Source organism: Taurulus bubalis (assembly GCF_910589615.1).
Source record: "Taurulus bubalis genome assembly, chromosome: 5".
Classification (NCBI taxonomy): domain Eukaryota; kingdom Metazoa; phylum Chordata; class Actinopteri; order Perciformes; family Cottidae; genus Taurulus; species Taurulus bubalis.
Genome location: NC_136593.1, coordinates 22105844 through 22133169, shown reverse-complemented (window position 1 = coordinate 22133169; position 27326 = coordinate 22105844). Strand labels below are relative to the sequence as shown.

Genomic DNA, 27326 nt, shown 5'->3' with positions numbered 1-27326 from the left:
ACAACTGAGACTGGATGATGATTCCAGATGTGGTAGCTACCTTAAATGGCTAGATCCCTGGATAAATGTATGCAGGGCGGCTTTATTTAGGGCCTTAATGGTTGAGATCTTGGGCTGAAATGCATGTGTGTGTGGCAGCAGGATGAATCAATTTCTGGTTTGTGCAACCAAGTAATGGCAGTGTGTTCAGTGTCGCCGATTGTGCAAATATGTACTGTAGGCTGTGTGTGGCGGGAGAGTGGATCCCAGCTCAGTCAAATGCAGTGCAAGTATATTTCCAGAAACCACGTGTGTCTCCATGGTCAGCTGCCTTGGAAATGAGTGAATGTGTGTACATGCAGGTGAGCATGCTTGCAAATGTGCCGAGCTGTGTCGGCCTTTGTGCTGTGGCCTGAAAAGGCAGCATCCCGTCTCTGCGTGGCTCTGATCCTCCCGTGACCTCTAGAAGATGCTTTGCCTTCGGTTCTTTCCTCGACCTGCAGAGGGGCAAATTTGACCTTAAAACACTTATTTAAAATGATGATTACATAGTGTTAACAGGCACCAATTGAAACAGATGATACAGTATATTATTCTGGGAAACAATGACTTGTGCTTTTATCTTAAAATACCTTTCCCACAAGTACTCTTTATTCGTTTGGTCTGAAAGATTTAGGAGCCTAACCAGGGGAGAATAAAGCCATAGCTAGATTTATAAAGTATATGAACTGATTAGAGTATATACATGAATGATAGTAATCTGCATTGAGACAACTCCTTGTTTGTTTTAATTTTGTTTTCAGTTCCTCTGAGACTCTTATCTGTGGTATTGTGTCACAGTTAAAAGAGTCAGCATGCCAGCTTCTTGCAGAGCGTTGCTAATTAGCAAAGTACATCTGCAGACACGTCAACATTTCAGAAGTTGTGGTCCGGAACAAAACAGAGCTCCATTTAAATCGGTTACATTCCAGGCAATTCAGCACACTTACGAAGTTAGTATCCTATAATGATCATTAGACTCAAAACTTGAATTTGTTGGGCTTGTTATGTGTAATATGAAACTATCGACGATGAGAATATAAGGAAAAACATGTTGTGAGAGCAACCTTACCTAGAGGCTGAAACACTGAGCTGCGGTGGCCTGGGTCCTTCTGGAGCTGGAGCTCTCTGAGGGAAAACACTGAAGCGGCTAAAACAAAGAGTGGACAGAAAAAAAAGACGTAAAAGAGATTGTCCAATCCCATTTGTACCAATTATGTAATATCACTAAAATCAAATTGTTTGTGTCGGTTCTTGATCTGGCGAAGGTTGTTCATAGGCTTATCTCATCACGCCTCCCTGTACACAGGTCTCTCCCAAAAGGGTCTCCATCTCCTCCAACTCATACAAAAATGTTGCAGCTCTGTGCTTAACTGATTCCAAAAAAGTAACCATATTACACCTGCTTTAGCTTCTTTACGCGACGTGCGTGTCAACGTGACATGTGACATGTTAAAGTATCAAGCGTGGAGATATTCCTGGCTGTTTCACTGGTTGTGAGAAGTCAGCCAAGAACTTTGTCTTGCTTCAATTGATCTTGCCTTATAAGGCTGCCTCTAGTTATTTCCTATTTTTTTGCCCTGCCTTTAGTTGCAGTTTGGTCTTTATTGTGTTTTGCATTTGCACTTTGTTTGGTTCCGCCAAGTTTTCATTTGTTTATTTGCCGGTTGTCCAAGCTGTCCTGCTTAGATTGTCAGTTTATCGTCTGTTTTTGCCAAACTACGTGCTCTGCTCTATTGTGGTTATTTTAGACATTGTAGCTGTAATTGCAATTTTTCACTAAATAAATACAATGGCAAAGAGTGGTGGTGGCAGGGTTCGTACAGGGGATATTGTGCAGCAAGTTAGTATTTCTTGTCAACCCCTTTTGCTTATTTGTTACCATCATAGAGTTTGCAAGCTGTGTCCTACTATAACTGCAGCCTCGCCCTTATTTAGTGGTGCACATTTGAGCAAAGATTTCCATTTTGGAAACTTGAATAATAAAGAGCAGGGTTTTAACAAAACTAAAATGAATCGTCTTTATGTTTGTACGTTGCCCTCTGTATTCATTTATGGGCTTATCTGTGTAATAACAGGGAACCCTTTTACTTTGTAAACCTACTACAACCCACAGCTTTTTTCTGTCAACCATTTCTTGCCCTTTTTTTTCCCTGCGCTAGCAATTCTTTTGTAAAAATGGGCAAATCGACCAAACAAAACATGGTTCAAATTGGCTTTTAGAAAGGCCACAGCAGAAATGGAAAAGTAGCACATTTACAGTAAAAGGAAAGTTCGATGTTCACAGCCAGAGTTGCCAAAAGCTTTTGAACTTCAAATACACCCAAGAGGCTTTAAAGATCTGTTCACTCTGTGCGTGTGCGCGTGTGCATGTCTCTCTCTCTCTTACTGTCTGCCAAATTGTGTATATTATTCCCCAGACTCAGGAAGTAGGAGTGTTGTAGGGCGTCTTCAGAGGAGATTCTCCTTCTGGGGTCATACTGCAATCACAATACAAAAGCGGCTGATTAGACAATCTCTAAAATCACTGTTCAGTTCTGTCCTGTATCCGGGGGCGTGAAGGTCATTGTGCTCTCGTCTCATACCAGCAGCAGAGCAGACAGCAGGTCGATCCCCTCTGTGTCCAACCTGACGGAGACAAAGAAAAAAGGTGGGTTATCATTTTGTTTAGGGAGCGATTACACGCGGATACGGCAAGTAAATGCCGAAAATTCCGTCCCAACATAATTAAAAGCGACATCAGTTTCCTGATGAAGGTAATTGGAGCAACAAAACCCCTCAAAGTTCTTTTAGCTCTTTAGAATACAACTTAATTACCCACCAGAGTAGAAATGTGTCTTTAGTTCACCGAACGACAACGGAACAAAATATAAAAGAAGTACGACCAAACAAAGCACATAAAGGATCCTCATACAACGGTATGATGTCTTCTGATAAATTACTTGTTTCCCACTCAGTAAAGTTAAGCAAGTAATTTCAAAATCTAATCTTAAACCTAACAAAATAGCTCTCAGTCTCTCTCTGTTTTTAGTTTTTATAGCAGCCATTCTTTAAAAAAAGCTCATCTCAAAGATATGTTGTGGAAAATAGGAGCAATGTTGAAATTGTTCCGTTTGCAAGAATGGGGAACTCCTTGGCAACAGTCAACCAGAAACTGCCCAAAGATCAGCAAAGCTCAGCTTTAATCCACGGTCTCGTCTCAGTTCAGTTAGTTCCTCCGGCTCGTGCAAAGTCATGTCCTTTCCAAAAGCTGTTGCTGAGCTATATGGGTCCCTAACCCAGTCAAGGCAGGTTGAGGGGAAATAAAAAAACAACTTCTCCTCAAGAATTTGTAAGTGTCTACCTGTCATCTCACACAGTGCAGCAGTGTTGACATCATCTTGTCATTTCTGGGTGAGGGGGAGGAACATGTCCAGATTGGCACTTTCAACATGTTGTTGCCAGAGGTGCACTTTTGAACGATTTATTTTGTCTGTGCTTGTGAGCAGGTTTTCATTTCGGCCTTGCATCCGTGTGTTCAGTTCATTCAGGTGCTGAAATATAACCGCCATGTATGCCAGCACTCATCACTTGCCCGCAGCTCATACACACTTTGCTGCGCGACAACCATCGGACTTAATAGGGCTTCATGCTCCGCTCCCATTTCCTCACATAAAGATGCAAATATGCGGCTTTTCAGAGGTCTTTTTACAAAGTTAACCATGCGCACAACCTCATTCAACACAGGAGCTACGTCTGCTGGTAAAGTCTTGGTGACAAGCGCCCACGGTGCAAAAAACAGCGTAACGAGAACATCTAGGCGTCCTGCTTTCACTCTGCTAACGAAGCCTTTGATGCGCCCGACCACGGCTGCTGCTACATTAGTGCAGATACTTATGAAAGTTACCCGTGTCTCAGTTTGCGTGCGCAGGCAAACACAATAGTTCCCGTTATTGCTGTTCAGTGACAGGTGTTTGGTCTTGAGATGACGTTTTAGCTTGCTTGGGACCATGGTTTGCTAGTTTTTCCCCACACACCAAGCATAACGGGATCGGTGCAGTCAGATCCGTGGTGAAAGTGAATCCAAACGAAAAATAACTTTCATTGTACTGGGCTTTTTATCTGGGTTAGTTGCCCATGGCCCAGTTCAGAGTCTGCATTTTGAAATATTTCTCCATCTCTGTTCTTCACCACAACCTAATTCTACTATCTTAAATTTACAAGGTATTTATTGCGCTACCTACTGCCACCCACTGGTATAGAAGAGTATGTAATTACTCGGCCAGCCCCTATTGCAGGCTCAGACGCTCAACAATGGCAAATTATTTGCAGCAACTAAATAATATTTTTTGGGACCAATTAAGTGAAATCGGATATTTTCCCACAGCACACCTGACGAGCTCTCACGGCACACTGCTGTGCCGCAGCACAGTGGTTGAAAAACACTTTCCTAAGCAGTGGAGCGGCACTTGTGCCCTTATACAGCTGGTGATGCCTTTATTTGCATTACCCATGGGCAGTGCTTCCCTGCGTACACTCCAGGAAACAGACCACCATAGAATTAAAAGATCATTGACCTCACCACATGGCAGCTTCAACCCATCTGTTTACATAGACGCAATCGGGGTCCCAGGAGGAGTGTCAGACGAGTACAAAGCTAGAAATCAAGTTTCAGCAAGGTTTGAATCAGTATTTATTTGGTGGGCAACAATAAATAAAAATGTCGATTAGATAAAGTACATTGACTATAACCAACAGAGGTTCATCAATTACACCAGAGATGCAGTAGATGGTTTACATGGTCAATTGGACAAGACTATAGTCTCATGGCCTGGCGAAATCGAATGGCATTAGACATTTTGCTGAAAATTGGACTTCAATCTTTGCAGCTGCGTCTATCCTCGTTGTTTGTGGCTGCTGTCTCATACCATGTGGGAGAGGACTACTGCAGCGATCGATGGATTGACTGTCTAAACAGACTCTAGTGTACCAACAGATTTCCCACCAAGAAGATGAGTGGGGAAGCAGAAACGCACTGGCTGGATTATGACATGGCCTGTTTGAACAAAATGACTGTAAAGCAATGATGATTCACGTGTCAAAAATCGATAGAAGTGACAGAGTGATGATTGTAGTGTTTATCTACACCTGATGAAGACAGTACGCCACATATTTGTGAAAAAACATTCTTTATATTATCATTGTTATTTTTGCTTATATATGTATTAACCGAGACACGTATGATATTAAAGATTACGCTTGTTTTGATTATGATATGTACAATAGTAAGAATACATTTTGATTATCCCCACTATAAGGTTTTATTTATATCTAACAGGAGAGAAACATTGAAGGAAAACTATTTTCGTTTAAAGCAAGCTGCCATGAGGTCTGTGACTTCTGTGTGAACTCTCCTCCAGTATGATGTTTATTTGACCTAGTTAGAATATGGTAATCTTGTGTCTATATGACCTGGTCCGAAGAAGGTGTTCGGAGAGCAGACTTGGGAGTGAAATTAATGAAGTAATATGCATTTTTGACTCTCCTTTTTGCAAGAATAAATGTCCTGATTAATTATTTTACAACCGGTGTTGAGTAACACTTTTTCTAACAGTGGCCTTTATCAGGAATCAATGGGCACCCTGCAGCCAATCAGAATCAAGTATTCACCCAGACCATGGTATAAAACATGTTAGTTACCTGGGCACATGGTTGATGAGAGCTTGAGGTCTGTATTGAGGAAAGAGGTAAGACCTAAACTCCTCATTATTACTGATACAAGGCCAGGTGTCCTCTGTTGGAGTGCCTGGAAGACAAAGCAATATACAATTGTCAGGACACTGTCATTTATACCACTTGTTCTAACTCCGTATATTAAAACATTTTAGTCTCATCTGTATATATTATCAAAATGTGCTGCAATCTTACCCACAAGCCTAAAAACTAAGTGTAGCTCCTCCTTCACTGTGGCACCAGGAAACATAGGACGACCTGTTGCCATCTCGAACTGGATACAGCCCACGCCCCTGGAAGAGGAGGGAGGAGATGAACACACAGGGAGGAGCAAACGACAAGAGCCCTCCAGCACAGAACTCTAGGTGAGAGCCGCGTCACTCACACACACACACACACACACACACACACACACACACACACACACACACCAGCCTTTTGTTCCATGCAGGACGGCGTGTTGAAGGGGCACCCTGTGATCTGATAAGAGGACGTGTAGCTAGGTGAGCTCATAAAGGGCCGTCGTGCTGCTAGAGATGCACATTTAAGTCTCTGGTTCGCCAGAGCTGTGTGGGTTTTCTCACCGTGGCAGACAGATAATGAGATACGCTCTATTGTACGGCTAGTGACTAACCTCCCTGATAATAACCTGTAAGATTCACATGAATGAGTCATGGGCGCCCTGGAAGATCCTCAAGTTGTTAGATATTCATCTGATTTACAAAGTAAATGATTGTCAGTTTCCCCAGGTGATATGAGATGATACCTACAATTAGGATAGTCAGAGATGTCCAACTTCTGCACACATGGCTTTTTAGACATTAGTTCTTAACTTACAAATGAATTTGTATGTACAAACACAGCAATATGACACTGTATGGCCCAAAAAAATACATCCCGTAATTCCGAGATTTTTTTAATATTAAAATGATAAACTTGGCAGACTTGAAAAATGATATTCTTCAACCAAAAAAGGTATCTTCCATTAAAGTAAACCATGTTGCATCCAAAATGGCAAGATTGTTTCCTCACTCCTGACTGGAATGCTGCTCAACAATGCGCTCAGTGATAGATAACAAATGGTGGGGCAGCAACCACTTTGAGCAGGAAATGACAACATTTTACATGATTTTTACATTTGCAAAATATTCTTACGTGGTCCATACCTTTATTTTTGCACAATTTGCTGTTATACTGCTCAATTCCCCATTTGTATGCATTGTTCGTTTGAGTACTTATATTTGTTATGAAATTCAAACTCCAATTACGTGAGTTTATATGTTTGGTTATAATCTTAGAAAGATGCTATCCATTTTAAAGAGTTGGATACCTGATCTACTGTTCGATACACATTTTGGTATTCACAGGACACATGAACTGTCTGCCTAGGAAAACAGAGTGTGGGCTCCGGTCTTTTTTATTTAAGGTCAGCATCACAGCAACTCATATATATATATATATATATATATATATATATATATATATATATATATATATATATATATATATATATATATATATATATATATATATATATATATATATATATATATATATACACACACACACACACACACACACCCACAAGGCCTCAGTTGGTGCTGGTCGCACTGTGTTGGTAGGCAAGTCCATGTTAGACTACTAATTATCAAATATCCATATTGTTCTACTCACCACATGTCTATGGGTGTGGAGTATTCTGTCGAGCCCAACAACACATCAGGGGGTCGATACCATAGAGTTACCACCTCATTGGAGTAGGTCTTGGTGGGGACGGATTTGGCCCTCGCCAGACCTGGACAACTTAACTTGGTTAGGACTGGAAGGTGCAAGATCTGGCCCAACTTGTTTTTCAAAACATTAAAAAATGAACATTATCAGCTGCATGGGAAGAGGTGACAGTGTTATGGCATAGACATGAATGCATTGTGTTGCAGAGACAGCTACTGAAATGGCTACGCCTACTAAGCTAGTCCCAGCCCATCCTGTGATACCACTTGAACCTTGAGAGGACAAATTTGACATTCTTGCCCTGCTGTTAGTTAAAAATAGCTTTTTCTTCTTTTTTTTTCACCTTTTACGGCGAGATGTCAGTAACAGCAGAGCGGCTTTCGTATGGCTAGTAAGCCAGCTATTTCACGCAAACATCCATTGCTAAAATTTCCTCGTAATGACAAGTATTGCGTTTCTCCATGTCTCTCGTATAGTGGGGTCAAACTGTAACAGAGCATGATGACACTCATGAGGTGTGGTCAGTAACAGATAATATAACAATAGCCCCACATTTTGGGGGGGATTAATCCCTTTATCAGCTCATATGCTGCGTTTAGTCAAAACTATCACTTTAATAGTAAGGGAATGCTGGTGGGTTTTTCTCCCCACTTCCAGCTCAAAATTGAGAAAACTCAGAGGGCCACAGTTGCTAGGTTACAGCAAGTAAGGGTGCTAAAGTAGTGGGGACAGAAGATCGGCAAGTGGCAGCAAAATATAATTGAAAAGCGATTGTTGCATGACACCTGCTATCTCATTTCCAAGTGTCTCAATCTTAACAACCACCTTTGCATGTATTGATGTTCATGTATGCTTTACGTGAATGAGCGGTTTGTCTTACCAAAATCAGCCAGTTTGAGCTCGCCCTTGTCGTTGATGAGCAGGTTTTGAGGCTTTAGGTCCCTGTGGAGGATTTTCCTCTTGTGACAGTAGGCCAGACCACGCAGCAGCTGGAACATGAAGATCTGCCGGAGAAAAAAAAACAGAATATGATGAGGATCAAAAAACATCTTTATGATTACAATGGAATATATATTTTTAAAATACAAGTCTCTTCTTATCCTGTTTAACTATTTTTGCCCGTGAAGGCATGGAACTGAGTCTGAAAACCCAAAGTTAATCTTATAAAAATGTAATTTCAGGCCTCCGCGGCTACCATGCAAAATGCCATGAAAAGAATTCTGCTTGATTATTTGCGTTTTGACCAGGCGGCAAGCTTTGGTTCCGACAAGCCAGGCCAAGCCAATGCAGAAGTGTCTTAAAACGTGTATTATCTATACTGGCCAGCAACTTGTCTGGTTGCAAAACATATTAGGAAATTGGAATAGACCATTAAGCAGAGTATTCTCCATGACAGGTCGCTGCCCCTTCCAGAGCCATATACGCCGTCTCTACAGCACTCCTCCGCATTCCAAATATGTTAATTTCCATTCATTGGTTGCAAAAAGCCAAGATGGCGACGGCCAACTACAAACTCGAGGCTTCAAAACGCCAGTCCACAAACCACTGGGTGAAGTCACCATGACCAATTCTTATATACAGTCTATGGTTTGGGCTTGAAAACTAGCAGCTACAGAGACTGAAGCTGTGTATTTTGTAGTAACGGAGGAACTTGAGAATGTTTGAAACCACAAATCCTTTTTAAGACAAACTGAATCAGATATCCCTCTCCTCACCCAAAAAACAAAAATATGTCATCTCTGCAAGCAGCTTATTCTGACCCATATTATGTTTGTTGCTCCAGTCACAGTCATCATCATGACAGGCAAAGGAGGAAGTTAGATGCTGTAGTATAAAGAGTGACAAACCCCGCAGAAGGTGAAGGTCGAAGTGGAAGGGTGGGTCAAAGAAACACAGGACTTTTACCCAGCAGATCACTGCTCCCATCGTGTGAAACCAGAAGTTACACCTTTTCAGCACCAAGCTATTTTTAGGCTTCTGCTCGAATAGGTCATGCCCAAACTAAAACGGTGTATCTCTGCAACCACTAGGGCTATTTGAATAACAATAATAATGTGAGATTTTGTTGAGATGTGTAAATATCAGTCTATATGTTACTGGTTAAGAGTAAATAAAGATGACACACAGCAAAAATTAAAAATTTTCAGGTCCGCCTAGAAAAAAAAAAAACACTTTCAGGATGATTATTTCTTTGAGATGACGCATTCGTAAGGTCTAAAGCTCTCCCAAATCATAACATAATATGTGAACATTATCTTGGCAAAGGACTTTAACTTTGTTCTGCTTCACTTTTTTAGAGGGGGTTTAGTACAGAGAACATTCAGGCGAGAACACAGTAAAAAACAAAGTTTAACAACAATACTTTTTATACTTTTATGATTATCTTTCTTTCTGTTTGAGTTTTTTGTTAAATGGCTTACTGATTCTTGTAGCAAAGGCGTTGATGTTTAATTTGATGTGCAACATCAATATATTTTCATGTGATTTATATGTTTTTTTTGCAATACAAAGAAAAAGAACCATATATGGTTCTGTGGTTAACAACGTTAGTATGTAACCATGGCATGAAATATGTAACATATATACAGTACATACAATACATATTTGAACCAATAACACGTTTTTTTCGGAAACTGAGTACTTCGGCTTAACAGCTTTAACCACGTGTTTAAAACTGTGACCGCTTCACAAAATTAGATAAATCAGTCTTCTACATCATTTTGAGAGTCATTGGCAAACAACCTATTCTGTCCCTAGGTATGAGGAAGTGTTGGTTGATGTACTTTCAGAGATGTAAACCAATAAATGTCCATCTCTCTGGTATATAGTCAGTAGTGGTTGACACCTGAATCATGCATATGGCTCACCTTGACATTATGCATGCTCATGAGATTCCCGCAGTTGTCCAAGTACTGTTTCAGGTCACTGTCCTGGAAGACACAACAGCCACAGTGTTCACGCTCAAAATCTACCCATAGTCCATTTGTGTGTGGTCAACACCTTTTCGAAACACCTGCATTCTGAGCTGCCAATGTACTCACAAGATACTCGAACACCAGAGTGAGGCAGCGGTCAGTGTGGATGATGTCATGCAGCGTGACGATGTTGGCGTGTTTCAGGTTCTTCAGAAGGGACACTGGATGGACAGAAGATGGAGCGATGAGTTGTTGCATTTTGGTTTAGTCTAAACTCTGCCGCGTGATGTGAGATTTAGGAACGAGACTTCTCCTTGAGCAAGACTTTGTTAGACAAAACAAACAGACCAAGCAAAAGGTACAGAAAAAGGTTTCATTTCTCTGTGGGGTTCTTTCCATAGTGTAATGAGCCACTTATAATAACAATAAGTTACCCTTTACATTGTAAAACTAAGAGAAAATTATACAATGCTTGTGCCACTGGAAGTCAATCAAACTATGATTGTAACTACCAGTACAACTTAAAAAATGTCCAAAACATCTAAAAGTTCGCTGTTGTATTCTAAAAGGTCCACCATCTACAATTACTTGTAAATGTTCCTGATTAATTCTTCCATTTCATGTTGTGCATTGCATTGTGGGACAAAAGGGCAGCACACATTTAAAAACACTTTATTTTTGTCACTTTTCCAGTATGAGGTATGGATTTTGGATACATATGTTTAATGTAATACATGTCTGAATAAGTTAAGTAATTTAAAAGTCAAATCTTTCACCATGTACAGTATGATGAATGCACAATACTAGCTTTTATTGTATACATTATAATAAAAGCTGAATTAAATTAAACTTTTTGTTGAATAAACCGTTGGAAAAAAAGGTGCTACAATCTGATTGTGGCACCTTTATTCAACAACTATGATATATGTATGCTATGTATTATAATATGTGTGTGTGTTAGTGAGAGTGTGTTTGTTGATGTGTGTGTACCCTCTCTGATAGCGGTGCAAGGTGCTCCCTCCTCGTGCTCCAGCCGAATCTCCTTTAACGCCACCAGGTTCTCTGTTAGCTTGCTTCGCCCTTTGAACACTGTGGCATACGTCCCCTATGAACACACACATAGCCACAGAATAATCAAACTCATTTCACTTTAATCCCTCATCACCCAAAGCAAATAAGCATAAAACCCAACAGATGATTTAATTCCAGTTGACAGAATGAGGTTTGAAGTTTTGACCGCTACCATACATGAGTAGCCTCAAAACATTACATTATGCAAGCTTCTCAAACAGGCTTGGATTTAATCCATTCAATGCTTATTTATTTCCTCTGGGTCTGATTATTTCGGATTATTGATTTATCACAGCTCATAATTATCCTGTATTTATCCTAGTTTAGAACTGCTGGCTCTGTGGGTTTTGCAAACTGAAAAGAGAACAAAACCCTCCGGATATTGAGAAAAGGAACAATAGTAAACAAGGTGCTTTTATAAATCGCCACATGTGTTAAATGTGGTCTTCCACCGTGTATAAACCATGCTGTGTCTTCTAAACCATTCGTGACAACTGACTACAAAAGCAGCTCTTTTCTCTTTATTTTTTCACTCGCCGCCGCTGTTATCTGCTGCTGAGCCTTGTGACTGGGACTAAGGCGCACAGCTTCTGTCACTAATCCTTTCTCACTCCTTGAGGCAACAGCTGTTCTCCGATAAATCCTGTGGGTTTTTAGGTGCACGGGCCGTTTCGTGCAATCTTCAAAGCCTTCGAAGGACCGATTATTTTGTTCAGAGTACAACATGTAAAAGCACACGGTTTGAATGCAGTGTTTGTAGTCATGTCGCATCCCAACTAACGCAAGACAAATGGCTGTACTGTAGTTAGTCTTGTTTTGGCAACAGGCTCTTGTCTCCCATCCGGTGCTTAACTCACAACAAGCCTCATAAGTGTAACGAAGACTTCATCATACAGTCGGCATTATGCTTCAGAGAGGTCTTATCCGTGCCTGAAGAAAGGGCCTTGAGCTTCAAGTTACCATCGGTATCGACCGCGTGTTAAAAGGTGAATGTGTGAGTAATCGGTAGAGACGTACCTCACCCAGTTTACCAAGCTTCACGTACGTCTCCAGTTTCCCAAAGCCTATGTCAGACTAGAGACATGGAGAGAAAAGGCAGATCAATCCGTTATGATTCTCTTCTGATTAAACCATGGAACAGTCAAAGCATCATATTTGCAAACATTAGCTGATTGAGCAAATCCTCCTTTACTTAATCAACCCGATTGATGGCTCATCATTATACATATATATAAATAAAATAATAGCAGGAAGGCAAGATAAGAAGACTAGTAATTTGCGGAGAGGAAATTTGCTCTAATATGAGCCGGGATAGTCACTGGTTCAAGAGTAATCTATCAACAGATTGTGAAACAAACAAGAAGCCTTCCACGGCTGCAACACAATTTATATTCAGTAAGATTAGATAAACAAACCAACCTGTCAGAGGTGAATATGAGATGAAATATAACCACCGTTAACATGACATGGGCCTGTTATTTGTATAGGATTATATATGATGGATATATAAATACGTAGTGATGTAAAGCACTTACCAGGGAAGCACGTCGAGACATTCGGCTGATCGGTTTGCAGATCGGTGGGTTCTCACTCTCCAGCTGCAGCTTCTTAAGAAACTCCGGAGGCAGGCGGATGTCCATGGGCAGAGACATGCGTTTACTGACGTCCTGTGAGATGGTGGGGAAGAGTTCAGCCAACATTTTTAGACCATAAACTTTGAGTACAAACAGTCGGAACTTGTGACGTATGACCACAGGCTGAAGCTGACCTTTTGTTATCATGAATACCCTTTGTGTACATGGTACCACATTCGAATTGGGCAAACGTTATTGAAGGTGTTTCAATTGTAAATAATGGCTTGATTAATGCCATACATGATTTAGAAGTGCACCAAACAAATTTGGGAAAATGCTCTTCAAGAATGTCAGTTAAAAAACGTAGAAGAAAGGAGGGCCATTGTCATATGCAGTGAAGGAAGAAGATACTTTTCTCAATATGTGCTGCAATACACACTGGCAACTAGTTGACAGAGGAGATGGCTCAGGTTCATTGTGTGTGTCGTCCCGTCATTCTCCATTCTCACATCCCCTTTCTTCAACCCATCTCAAGCAACAGCAGGCCTAATCATTGCAATAAACATTCATCTGCATCCTGGTCTGTGTCTTGCGTTTGGGTCCTCCTTCAAACAACCCACAATGGTGGAGAGACGATGTAGCCGGCAAACAAACGGAGAGACGTGGCCGAACCAGAGTCAGAATTTCCAGTTTTGTCACAGACTACCTTCGGGCCCAAATGCACTTCTTCCCAAAGAATTATATTGAAAGAGTATGGGATTGGGAAAGAATCTGGAAATGAGCAGATCATTTATTTTGAGGTAAATCATCTTCTCTGCATCACTTGAATAGCCCTTATTTAAATGATTAGAAGTTGTAAAATACACTGCTTGCCGAATCCAGTTATTTACTTCCTCTTTTCCTGTGAATGAACCCGAGAACAAGGGGTGGGAGGCGGGGTTAAAAGGAAACACTAGTGTGCTTGCTCTATGGGCATGGGTGTGCAAGATTGGTGAAGGTGATTTTATACTGAGAAGACAAACTTATTTTGCTTTATGCACCGTTCATAGGAACTGAACTGATCCCCACCTCCAACGCTGTATCCAGCTCTCTTTATACAGCAATGGTTTCCTCCAGCCCCTGAGCAGTTTTTGGTTAGGCTCGTCCGTGGACGGGTTTGGACTATCCCCTATAACTGCAAACGTGATGGCTTTCTAGAAAGTGACAAAGTGCCGTGACATTCGTATTAGATAAGCCATCGCGTGTGCACTAATTAAGGCCCAGAACACCCCAATGGTTGTTTTCTGTCGGTTGATTGGACCTTTGCTTAGGTTGAGGTGAGCGGAGCAATGCTGAGAACCGCATGTCGCAGTCTGTTCTCACCTACTTAGTCGTAAGAAGAGGCTAATCGGTCAAAAGTGATATCACCTGTGTGGGTGTGCCATGGATGTGCAAGGCCTTTAAATGTTAAGACATCATTCATTAATGAGGGGCTCTTCCACTACACTGATAAGGCAAGTCTGGACTTGTAAATGTTAATGCATTAATAAATCAATTTTGCTCTGTAGCTCCTTTCCAGAGGGTAAGAGGTTGAACTGTCCACTGGAAAGGTCGTCCTGATCAATTAGCAAAAGCGCTAGCTAAGAACACAACGTTATACACCAGCAAAAGAGATTTTTTTTCCCAGCCTGGCAAACATAAAATTGCAACTTTATAATGGTTTACTGATCTAGAATGCATTAATTCACCATTACCAGCCGTTGGTTACAACGTGTAAACCCTTTGCTTTAGAAAGAGTAATATAATGTATGTTTCCGATGCTTGTTGATGGAAGCCATCCAGAATACAACTTTATTTCTGTCTGTCATGAGTCCCTCCTGAGCACTCACTGCCCTCTGGCATCGCTTCACTCTACGGCTGTACAGCATGAGACAGACTCCAAGTGAATCACACTTGCTCCATAGAGACTTTTTCTGAAAAAAGGTGGAAGTGTGAACTCTCACAAATTTCCAATAAAGAAAAGGTCTGCTGCTTCAGGGGAGGGATAAAATCATCTGAGGTGACTCATCCCAATTGAGCAGGCAGAGGTGGAAATGGAGAAATGGAGAAAGAGTTTCAACAGGAGAACGAACTGCATGCGCCACTGATTTTGAATGCTTTTAATGTGTATTAGAACCTTGACAGTTTGCAATTAGGGTTTGATGGGCAACACATGAATCCTGAATCACTGTGGCGGCATGTGACTACAGCATGATCGGAAACCAAACTGAACACTTCGGCTGTTCATATTAACCTGTGTCTTCCTACAGCGGCCCCTTTGAGCCTCTGCTACCTACCTCCATGGAGAAACGTCTGTGCTGGGCCTTGTCGTGGAAGTGGAGGTGGGATGGAGACTGGGCTCCCGGTGTCAATGGTTCAGGACTCAAAGGACTGACATCATGAGACGGAGGACCGAGCCGGTCTGGAGTCAGGCCTGACAGAGGAGAGACATGAAATAAAAACAATGGTGTCAGGCCACTGCCAGCTATCAGAACAGCTTCAATAGTCATTGGCGTACATTCTTCATGTCATCATTCAGCTATGTTTAGACCTGGTTACATGTGAAGGCAAAAGGTTTCAGGGTGGTCGAACGCCCCTATGGTGCTTCGAAAGAAATGCAGCAAAAAGTCCCTCGTGGATGCTTTAAGCTGGTGCCCTTTTGTGAAATATTTCTTTATCGCTGCATCTCATACATGCATACATACATACATACATGCATAGTCACTATAGAGAACTAGAGCTGATGTTTAAATAGCAAAATTGTATCCCTGGTCTATGTCTATAAATCCTTGCAGCGTCAAAGCAGTACATCCCTGAAATCCCATTGGTGACAAAGTGAATAATGTCAACCACATTTTTCAATGAAATCCCCTCTTTTGTATCTTTTACTTTCCTGCGCAACGTCAATATTTCATTTAACATAACATGTGAATCAGTGAGCTTAATTAAGAGGTGCTGGTTGGTGTTACCTTTGCAAAGAGCCAGCTGTTTCCGGTCTTTAAGCTCAAATAAGCTAAGGTAACCAGCCACTGGCTCGAATTTCATTTGACTCTTAGCCAGAAAGCAAATATTATACATTTGAAAAATAAAAAAGGTGCAGTGGGACCTTGTGACTTCATTGGTGGCCTCCTGTACAATAGTATCACTGTTTCTAAATGAGCTTTAAAAGAAACAAGATTTGTACTTCTGCATTAAGGTGGTTAACATCCGTTGCATGCCCCTTCTCAGAAATGCAACTTGGGACTTGAGAACTGTGACTGGTCAGCTTAGGCCGCATGCGTTTTCGCCCACAAAATGTTGCCGATTGTTGAAATGCACTCTAATGCTGCGTTCACACCAAATGTGTCGCGAATGTCTGAAAGGGGGCGTGGCTTATCTCCGTAAAAACAGTTACCGTTTCCGCCATCCACCATAGAAATAACCACTAGCTCTGCTTTATACATGTTGTGTAAATTCCACATAAATCGGAACATCAAACTCCATTGCAAATTATTCCCGGCAAAAATTTGCATCTGTGCATTGACTTTGAATGCAGCATAAGCCTCTTGTTTTAAGGGAAGAGTCTCATCAAGACTACAGAGGAGATAAGGCAGCTGAAGCGATATGCTCGGAGCACACCAGCAAGAATGGTCTTTTGATCCTCACCGAGCAACAGTGTATGTGCGTTTGATGCCTGGTCGGTGTCTTTTGAATGCTACAACGTTTCAGCTGCTGTTTGATCTGCAATTTCAATAGCGAGTGTCTGCCGGCCTCGCCGGTATGGCAAGTGTGGGTTGTGAAATGGATACGTGTCTTCATTTTATCAGGAGTCTTCTGAGCACGTGTGTGTGTGTGTGTGTGTGTGTGTGTGTGTGTGTGTGTGTGTGTGTGTGTGTGTGTGTGTGTGTGTGTGTGTGTGTGTGTGTCATTCCCTACAAGGGTGAGGCACGGCGCGCATTAACCCCTTATTTCCATGGGGATAATGGCTAACAAAGAAAGCAGGAGAAAGTCTTGTATATCTCCTTAAAGCCTCAGCACACACTGATTTATATGTACTGTATACACACACACAACCATTTATATAACCTGCATGACCTACTCTCTCATACTAGAGGAAATTCAACAGTTGTATCAATTAAACTCACACGCACATCTCATAAAACTGCTTGTGTATCAACGACAATACTACGTCTTTGTCAGATTGATTCACAGTCTAAATGGGCTGGGGGGATGAAATGGCAACCTGTTTGCCAGCCATTTGAATATCACAGCTACAGCAATCCTTTGATCTCTCGATGCTAATTAGAGTAGGTGAAGGCGACGCTGACATGAGCACACAAATGCGCGCACACTGTGCCTGATTGCTGAGCGATACGGATGGATGCATGTCAGACATCTTCGGCACAACACAATCCAAATATGGTACACAGCATTTTCGTTTCCATCTGAAACTGCAGATGCAGTCAGCGGGAGAGGGAGAGTCAGGAAAGAGATAATGATGGAAATGTGTTGGGGGTATAAACTTCACAGGTAATGGCAGAATTAATCCCAAGGCTAGGGAAGAGAACGTTTTTCATATTGAAAGGAGTGGAGACCTTTACACAACAGGGGCGTGGATAATAAACAACATGAAAATGTGAAATACTCGCCCAATAAAGTGTGCCGCCTTGGTTCAGACTACAGAGCCTTTGTGTTGTTGTTGCATAAATATAGTTGTAACCATGCGGATGGAAGTCTATGAGAAAATGATCCCATTTCTCTCTTGATTTGTAACCTCAGTAAACATTGTTAACACAAGTTGTATGGTCTCAATTGCTAGTTTCAAGTCTTCAATACAGCATGATGTTCATTTAGCAAATTAATATGGTAACTTTCGTCAATTGGTTGCAAAAAAAAGCAACATGGCGACGATCGTAATCCAAGATGGCGAGGTCTAAATCGTCGACCTTGAGGCTTCAAAGCGGTCCACAAACCGATGGGTGACGTCACGATGACTACGTCCACTTCTTATATAGTCTATGGTCGGAACTCAACCCGTTTCTCTCGACTTCGATTGGTTTGATGCCTTTATTCCTTGAGTGAAAGCTCAGAAAAATAGACTTTGTTCTGAAAAAAAAAACCGATGCCACGTAATATTCGCAATCGGTTTGAATATGCAAACAGTTTGAAAATATTGTCGTACGAATCAATACAATTTAAATAAAACAAATGCCCCGGTGTATAAAAGGCCTTAATAAGCATTTAAAAAATAAATAAATAAATAAATAAATAAATCAAACCTACGAGATGGCAGTCATCATGCAGCTTAAAGTTAAGTGTCCTCAAGGAACGAGACGCATTTTTCGAGCACCAAAAGAATCATTCACTTGCAAACCAACAGACTGGCATGTAAGTGAGTTTGTGTGTGACTGTACTGGGGCAAATCAGTTTGCCATCAGGTCCTCAACAACATTGCTGACATGCTGATGTTTAACTGGTATAATGTTTGCCATGGTCACCACTGCAGTTTAGTGTGTTAGCATGCTAACATGCGTCAGCATAAGCAGCACAAAATACATGCAGCAGCAGAGGTTGATGGGCATAGAGTGCTGCGGGGATGATGTATTTTTGTAGACCAACCCCAGAAATAAGCATCACACTAACCTTGACAGACAGCAAATGGGATTTTTACATTGGATTTTGTATTATTGCAGAAAATAAGATACGTTTATGATGCTTACACATTTTTATTCAGCAAGACAATCATCCCCTTTATGATTTCAAGGGTGAATGAAATTGGCATCAGTAAGAAGCTAATGAAGCACACCACGGGTCGCATGAGAAGGAGTATACACAACAAGGCTGTAAAGGCGAACAAATGTTCAGCGTGAGGGTACTAAATAGTCTAATTTAGCCACTTAAAAATTCAAAAAGATTTGTATTTACTGACGTATTTTATGTCACACCCTTAACCCTGTAACACCCTTTTAAAAAAAATAAAAAATCCATGAGCTTCGAGAAGAAAGAACCAGACGTGCAAATGAAGGCCGACTTATTTGACGAATACTGCTTTTTTTTAAAAAGAGGTTTACTTCTGGATATTCATAAAGAAACACAAAATAAACTGCATACTTCAGCTGAGGCTAAAACTATTATTTGGTCAAGCAGGTTAGATAAGGTAGATTGATGGGAACGGTGGCTCATGATGCTTTTCCTGTAAAAGCCAGTGGCAGTGTGTTTTGGACAACAGCCAGTCAACATAACCGAGATAAGAAAAGCTCACCTGCTTGGTGATAAAGGCTCTGTGACATTGTGTAACTGTGTGCAAGAGGGTTTGATATTTTTCATCAAAATTAGTTTTTTTTCTCTAATCTCAACTTCAGTAGCTTTTACATCCACCAAACTATACACTTTACTTCCTAATTCCATCTATATTCTGAAGGATTTTACAGAGGGCTTAATCCATACACCATTTTATTACTAAAAACATGACGTCATTTTTATAGCTGTTGACAGTATTTTCTGATACAAAGATATGTCAAAATGTCTCTGTAAAAAAACAGACTAATACGTTAACAAAATGCTGAGTAGCACATATTTAAACATTGTACAGGTTTAGCAAGGTGGTGAGAGATGCTAAACGACTGTACTCTGAGAAACTGCAACATCCCCCACAGGCCCATCAACCAGCCACAGACCATCCGCCCCCGCTCCCTGATGGGCTGACAGGAAGCAGGACGTGAGGCTGGGAAACACGTCTCAGCCTCTCGGACCATCAGCACCGGTTCCCCCCAAGGCTGCGTTCTTTCCCCTCTGCTCTTCTCCCTGTATACCAACAGCTGCACCTCCAGTCACTAGTCCGGCAAGCTCCTGAAGTTCGCGGATGACACCACCCTCATTGGACTCATCTCTGGTGGGGACGAGTCTGCCTACAGGTGGGAGACTGACCACCTGGAGACCTGGTGCAGTCAAAACAACCTGGAGCTCAACACTCTGAAGACAGTGGAGATGGTTGTGGACTTCAGAAAGAACGCAGCCCCACCCGCCCCTCTCATCCTGTGTGACTCCCCCGTCAACGCTGTGGAGTCCTTCCGCTTCCTGGGGGACCTCAAGTGGGAGCTGAACATCAGCTCCATCACAAAGAAGGCCCAGCAGAGGATGTTCTTCCTGAGGCAGCTGAAGAAATTCAACCTGCCAAAGAAAATGATGGTCCAGTTCTACACTGCCATCGTTGAGTCCATCCTCTACTCCTCCATCACCGTCTGGCATGCTGCAGCCACTACCAAGGACAAGGGCAGGCTGCAGCGCATCATTCGCTCTGCTTTGAGGGTGATTGGCTGCAATCTGCCGTTCCTCCAGGACTTGTTTGCTTCCAGAACACTGAAGCGGGCACAAAAGATTGTAGCCGACCCTTCTCACCCTGGACATTACTTGTGGCAGGAGGCTGAGGTCCATCAGGACCAAGACCTCCCGCCACACAAACAGTTTTTTCCTGTCAGCAGTCGGGCTCATCAACAGAGCCCGGGTCCCCCACTGACTGACCCTGTCACCCCCAGACAATTTCCTACTGTTCACTCCCCTGCACACCTCATATTTAAATACACTTGCCACTTTAAACTTCATTCCAACTTAAATGTTTATATTCTGTAGATGCAATTGTAAATATTCAGTAGATCAATATTCACGCTCCCTTTTTATTGCTCTGTTTTATGTTTATTGTTTAATGTTGTGCGCCTCCCGCTAGGACAAATTCCTTGTATGTGTAACATTACATTAAGCAGACGCATTTTTGCTCTATACACCGCAGACACAGCAACGGGGAGCAATTAGGGGTCAAGTGACTTGCTCAAGGACATAACGACACGGACTAGCGGGGCCGGGGCTCGAACCTCCAACCCTCTAATTGAAAGCCGGGCATGCTAACCACTGCCCCTTGGCAATAAACGGTTCTGATTCATGCCTAAATAGGAATAAAACTCTCTTCCTGACTTAGGTTGCCATAATTAAATCAATTATTAAATCAACGGACTTCAGGATTTGTGTCTTGCAGCACATTCTCTGCAGGGACACATCAGAGCGTTGATGTGACGTAAATGCTCTCACGTTAGCATGGGAGCTCGGCAAAACAGCTTTTAATGGACTAATAGATTAAAGTAAACAAGGGGATTCTGCCTAATGTGATATATTAGTGGACAGTCAGGCAGTAAGTCCTGGCTCCCACTAATGACACTGACTAAATCACAGACACACACAAGCATACTTTTGAAGCTCTGAAGAGCATTTGTATGAATATTTTTGTGTTCAGTATTTTTGTGTTCATGTGTTGCCAAATCTTATGTGTGTTTCTGCAAAGTCTGCTTTTGGTTAAACTGGGTGGTCCTAATAGGAAATTACATATCAAAACTGATTGGTCAACAACCTGAAGTAGGTTAAGGGACGGCCACTCGGCTAATTTTAAAGAATTGTTCATGAGCTCAAAATCCATAGTTCTGTGCTCAATGGTGACAAAAGGGAAGAAACTAAGAAAACCACCTGTTTACTTTTGGCCTCACATGGGATTTGAACAGTGGCCTCTTGGGTGAGAGTGCTGCGTTTGTTTGACCCATCCATGCACTCCAATCATCCTAGACTTTGTCACTCTTCATACTAGGGAACCTGACTTCCTCGGCGACCTACCTCACACGTCCTGGATTCAAAACTAAATTACAGGGCATCACTTTTTATAGACCAACAGTGAACAATGCCTTTAACATATTCACTGGATTTCAGTGTATTCTTGTCAGGTGATGTCAAAACAGCAGCGTGTGCTGCACACTACGCTGAGGGAGCGCGATAGAATCCCTCACGTGGGGAGAGAGGACAGAACAATAGAAAAGAGAGGAACTGGAAAAGAGGAGAGTAAACATCTGCTCTTTCTTTGTGTCATTTTTCTTCTTCACTCAGTTGTTCACCCAGTCTCTCTTCTTTCTGTCTGGTTACCTCTTCACTGACCTTCAGGAGCAGACAGTGATGCAGACAGATGTTATCTGGGGGCAGGGGGTTGACTACATATCCAGCTGCTTCCCTCTTGGTTCTGAATCAGGTCTGATGAGACCACTTTATCATGTGTACAGTCTCACACTTGAGCAATTTCGACACACCTATAGTGACCTCGCATCCGGCACAACCCACTTCTCTCCTCCTATTAAACTTATTTTTTTTTGCATTAAACATGAATATAAACAAACCCATAAGCTTTTTTTCCCATCCTTAAAGCAAACAGCTAGAAACAGCGCTGCACATTGCGTAGGATGTAAGTGTTAACCAGCAGCTCTGTGTATTCATGCAACTCATTGTTATTCCATCTCTGTGTGTAATCTAACTGCAGACACACAAACAAAAAACTCATTCTGTATGCATTTGGTTCCTGTGCAGCAGCAGCACCCCCCCAGACACACACACCACCACAACCCTCATTCCCCTTTGAAGCCCGCTGATCCTCCCGTGGCTAAGCTTCGGTGGTGGTACCAGTTGTATAGCCGGACCCCCCTAACAAACCCCCCCACCCGGTTAATCTGTGAGGGTTTGCTATAGACACGGGGAGGAAGTAAAGGCTTTTGTATTTGGTATTTAAAACCAGAGTGAGATTGCAGTTTGCGCTCTATTATTAGACACAAGCTGTTAATTTGCACATGGGGACAAAAAGACACAAGGAAGTGGAGGAGCTCAGGCTTCAGGACTTTGAACGCGCTTAATTAACCCATGGTTTATTGGTTATAAAATGGTTTTGTTGGCCAACTGTTGCCAGCGTGTCTGAAATCCCTCAGATAAGAGTGGAGTTACAAAAGGACACCTGTAGCCAACACACCTGTACAAAGTAGAACGATTTGGCTGGCAACACACTTGCAAATGTCGAAATGTGCTTCCTGTAGGCTATTAAGAGAGAGGAAAGGGGAAACACGTGAGGAAATGGGTTTCTTACCCTGAGTGTGGCATATGTTGAGCTGGTTTATCTGCTCTGTGAACTCGTTCTCCTCAATGGTCTCGGTGCGAGGAACAGAAAGGGAGAAACGCCTCTTAAAGTTCTTCATCTTGTTCATGGTGCTGGGGGGCCCCCCGACTCTGGGGGAAGAAAATAGACACACGGAGAAAGAGAGAGTTAGATGTGCAATCACTACTCCATACAGTACACGAGTCAACGTGATCTCTTATACTATGCATTTAGGAAAAAAACATGTGGGCTGTATGTTCTGTACTGTGTACAAATATTTGTATAAATCAAAGAAACCAAAGTGTAAACAGTCCCTTGTCCACTGCCTTCACAACACAGAGCGTGCAGCTGTGAAGAATCTTTATGTGCAGCTCGACCAAAGACAGTCGTCTGGGTCATTTGATAATGAGGCAGAAAACATCAGGAAAGCAGCTGATCAACTCTCTCTCCCATACAGTGGGTTACACAACCACAGCCAGCTCTACCAGTTAGTTATCCCCCCTCTTTTTTTTTTCCTCGACTCGTGTTTGCGTTCTCTTCTTTTTCTCTGCGTCTGTGTGCTGCAGAGATTGGTGTCATGGGGTCTTCATCGGTCCTTTACTGACATGGATTTGTGTTCATTACTGTAAAAGGCTAAGCGATGTGTTGCGAAGGCTGGGGTTCTTTTTAGGTCTCAATCAAGATACGGCTACGTCTGACCGATCCCGGTGTCTTGACAGATGACCCCCGCCCGCTACCTGATTCCTATCTGGAGCATGACATACACAAAGTATTAACAAATACAATACAGACGTAATAAAAATACACAAAGTGACTGAGTGCATCTAGCAGCAGCAAAACCTCTAACACACGTCCCAACACAGCTAAAAACCAATACAAACCAGAAGTTTGTATTGGGTAGTGTTATACCCTGAAATAACAGGGTATAACACTATCCATTTAGGTTTCACAAAGATTCTGACCATGACCATTGAACTAGTCAAACTTGGAGAGATTTTGATGCTAGAAAATGTATCCTTTGCAGTTCTTCACTATTTTAAAAAGGAGGTATAATTTGCTGTCAATTCTGGGTAAATTACGGTATTTTTTTTTTTTTTATAACTACAAAAACATTCAAAACACTAAGCTCTCTTCACTTCAGGAGAAAGGGTTTTCCTTCTGGAAGAAGTGAACAGCAGTGGGGTGTAAAGTAGTGAAACGGGCCAATGGACTCTTCCCCACTTCGTAACCCCCATACCTGCGGCCCCGTTACTCGGACCACACCCATATTCGAACTCTTTCATTTTGATCTCAACGACACACCTATACAGTTTCGTGACTGCATCTTGCACTATAGTGACACCGTCCCTGTGACAAAATGTGTCCACAGGCAGAAAACCAATATGAACACCTGGCACTCAAAATGGCTTCTGTGGTCGTTCAGTATGTGTCTCCAGAACACACACAGGCTCACAATGTGAAAACAACGTGAGCCACAAGCTGCCATGGTTTGTAATTAATCTCACAATAAAACAGCAGCACCAACAACAGGCTCGACCAGTTTCCTTCAGCAAACAAAAATGATGACCACGTCCTCACTGCTGAATATTCTTTATTAGGTTATAGTCTTTGTAAAGTCTTTCGCTTCTCATTGCTTCCTACACAACATCAAGCCACACATTAAGAGCCACGTCTTCCTTTTTGTCATTTGGTGCCCCAGCAGGTGCGAGTGATTGTTGGAATGGAAACATGTCTCTTGGTTCAGAGGTAACCTGGGGGAAGGGCGGCTACCTTTAGGCTTTTCTTTACTTTTAAATTAACTTGATTTTGAAGTTATTTCAAATCTAAGAGAAAAATAAAGAGTGACATAACGCTTCAGTCCAGTTGAAAATACATTTGTGAAACTGATCCCTGAGTCAAAATTTGAAATAGCTTTTGAAATATGACGTAGATATGAAGTAGGGAATACACATATTCTTCAAAACAGTTATATTACTGTACTGTTGTGGCTTTATTTCTGAACACTGAACTGAGAATGTTCTCATTCATGCAGTACGTTGTATCATTGTTTCTCAAGCACTTCCACAATTTGTGTGTGAATCTCGTCGATACGACATAACTCCAAATAAAGACGGCCCAGAAACAAAAAAAACACAAACTTTTGCTACTCTTGAACATGGGCCCTGACAAAATCTGGATGAAAAACACAGGTTTATTATATTACCGTTTTCAATCCACTGAAACTAGAATTAAGGCTGCAAATTGATTTGCACCACTTGATTAGAATTGGGAAAAGGTTTGGATTAAAACTAGCATGTAATGTAATTAAATGCTAAATGTGTAACATAAAATAGCTTGAGTTTCTTTTAGTTTCATTTGGGATGCAGAACACTGGTCTCCTGGGTGAAAGTACGGACATTACTGTGATACATTATTATTTTGACCCAAACCAGGATGTTCTTCTAACATTAGTAATTTTGGTGCCTAAGCCTAACCAATCGTTTAACAACATGAACCACGGAACATTGTGCGTTTTTAAGAGTGATAAGAGGCCGATATTAATCGTATCTATCAAAGGTATTTTGGTTCAGAAACATCATTCAACGTATTCTGTGTTTGTAAAGAAACATAACAATGTCAAAAAAAATAAAATCTGCCGACAGGGTTGCATTTTCAGAGACGAAAGCTACATAATATAAAAAAGGTGTAAGAAATGCACAAAGGCCTGTGAATTCAGGGGAAATACCAAAGACATAGTCAGAGCCAGAGAAGTGTGGGTGGCAGCTATAAATTGAACGGCGTGTGAAGGAAGCAGCTCAAAAAGGCAACGATGGAAGAAAATAATCCCCAGATCAGTCCAGAGAAAAGGAGGATTTCTAATTCTGAAACCGAGAAGCCTTTTGGAATCAATCAAATTCGGCACATGTGATTTCTTCAATGGATGAGGAACACGCTCTTGGTCGAACAAAAAGCCAAAGCAACTGCCAGAGCGTTGCTAAAAGCAGCAAGCATGTTGACCTCTTTTCCATACAATTAATAACACACGATCCTGTTCTATAACCAGCCGATGGTGCCACAGTTACCTCAGCTTCATATTTCTAGAGGTGGAAACCGATTCTGGCCCAGTAGCGTGAAAATCCATCAATCAAGACAGTAAAGGTGTAGTTAACATACATTTCAAACTGACCCTAGCTGCAGTAATTTACTGCAGGATGGCAGGAGTTTTCTTCAAGCTCACGGTAAATATTCTAACAGTGATACTACGCAATACAATTGACGAGAATTAACATAAATACCTGACAATCAGTTAACTGTCAGATGAAATACGCAACATCAGAGGAGCCTATAAGTTAAGGAAACTGGTATAATAAAAAGAGATTACATAAATCAGATTACGGGGTTAAGAATAAAAGAGGAAAGAGGCTTACTGTGCAGATAGAAATCAATAGCACGAGGCTGGCTAAAGTGCCGGCGTGTTCGTGGCTGATGTTTTTCCTTTTGAGAATTGGTCAGGTGGCCTTTATGAAGGCAGATGCCCTTTTGTCTCGACAGGGTAGCGATGCAGTATATAAACTATAGGAAGGGGGTACCTAAGACACACAAGAGTTGACATGAACAAAAGTACACTGTAGTTGGCACTGTGGTCTGAAACAGACATGTAATCCACTCAAGCAAATTGGCATCTGCATTGAAAAACAACAGTACAAAGACCTCTTTGTGTCACAAGCCGAATAACAGTGGTGGGTCTTTATACTAGTTTGGTTTGTTGTGATCTTTCTGAAGAGGAGGACTGTCTTCATTGATATGATGTGGATGAACATGACCTTTGATAGTCTGCTGCGCCATCTCTTCACTGGTGTTATGGTATAATCTATCAAGTGCTCTCAGTCAAATCAGTGGTATATTTATCCGGACATAGACACTTGTTGACACTACTCCTCCAATGAATCGCCACCTTAACGTGGTGGAGGAGTTTGAGTGCCTCAGTGATCCTGGGAGCTATGTTGTCCGGGGCGTCAGCCCCTGGTAGGGTCTCCCAAGGCAAACAGGTCTCGGGGGAGAGCCCAGACTAAGAGCGGTTCAAAAAACCCTGATGAATAGCAGCCCACGGTCGAAAGCTACCTCGCCCGGACAAGGGAAACCGGGGCACCCTCCCGGAGCCAGACCCAGGAGGGGAGCTCGTCGGCGAGCATCTGGTGGCCGGGCTTTCGCCCATGGGGCCCGGTCGGGCTCAGCCCGAAGAAACAACATGGAGCAGCAGTCACCCCGTGGACCCACCACCCGCGGGGAGAATTATCGGGGTCGGGTGCTATGCAGACCGGGCGGCGGGCCAGGCAGGAGACCTGGGCGGGCCAATCGCCGGGAGCATAGACTAGCTCT

At 42.1% G+C, this 27326-nt stretch overlaps 1 protein-coding gene across 1 annotated transcript; it reads right to left on the bottom strand.

Moving 5' to 3' along the window:
• Positions 1-441: 441 nt before the first annotated feature.
• cdk18 (cyclin dependent kinase 18) lies at positions 442-23076 on the bottom strand (the record flags this gene model as incomplete). The annotated part of the gene is made up of 15 exons (XM_079219004.1): positions 442-476; positions 1091-1168; positions 2408-2498; positions 2604-2646; positions 5698-5803; positions 5926-6023; positions 7405-7525; positions 8342-8465; positions 10329-10391; positions 10503-10597; positions 11367-11481; positions 12465-12521; positions 12983-13114; positions 15337-15473; positions 22959-23076. The coding sequence occupies 15 exons, from the start codon at positions 23074-23076 to the stop codon at positions 442-444; spliced, it is 1413 nt and encodes a 470-aa protein (XP_079075130.1).
• Between the last annotated feature and the right edge of the window lie 4250 nt (positions 23077-27326).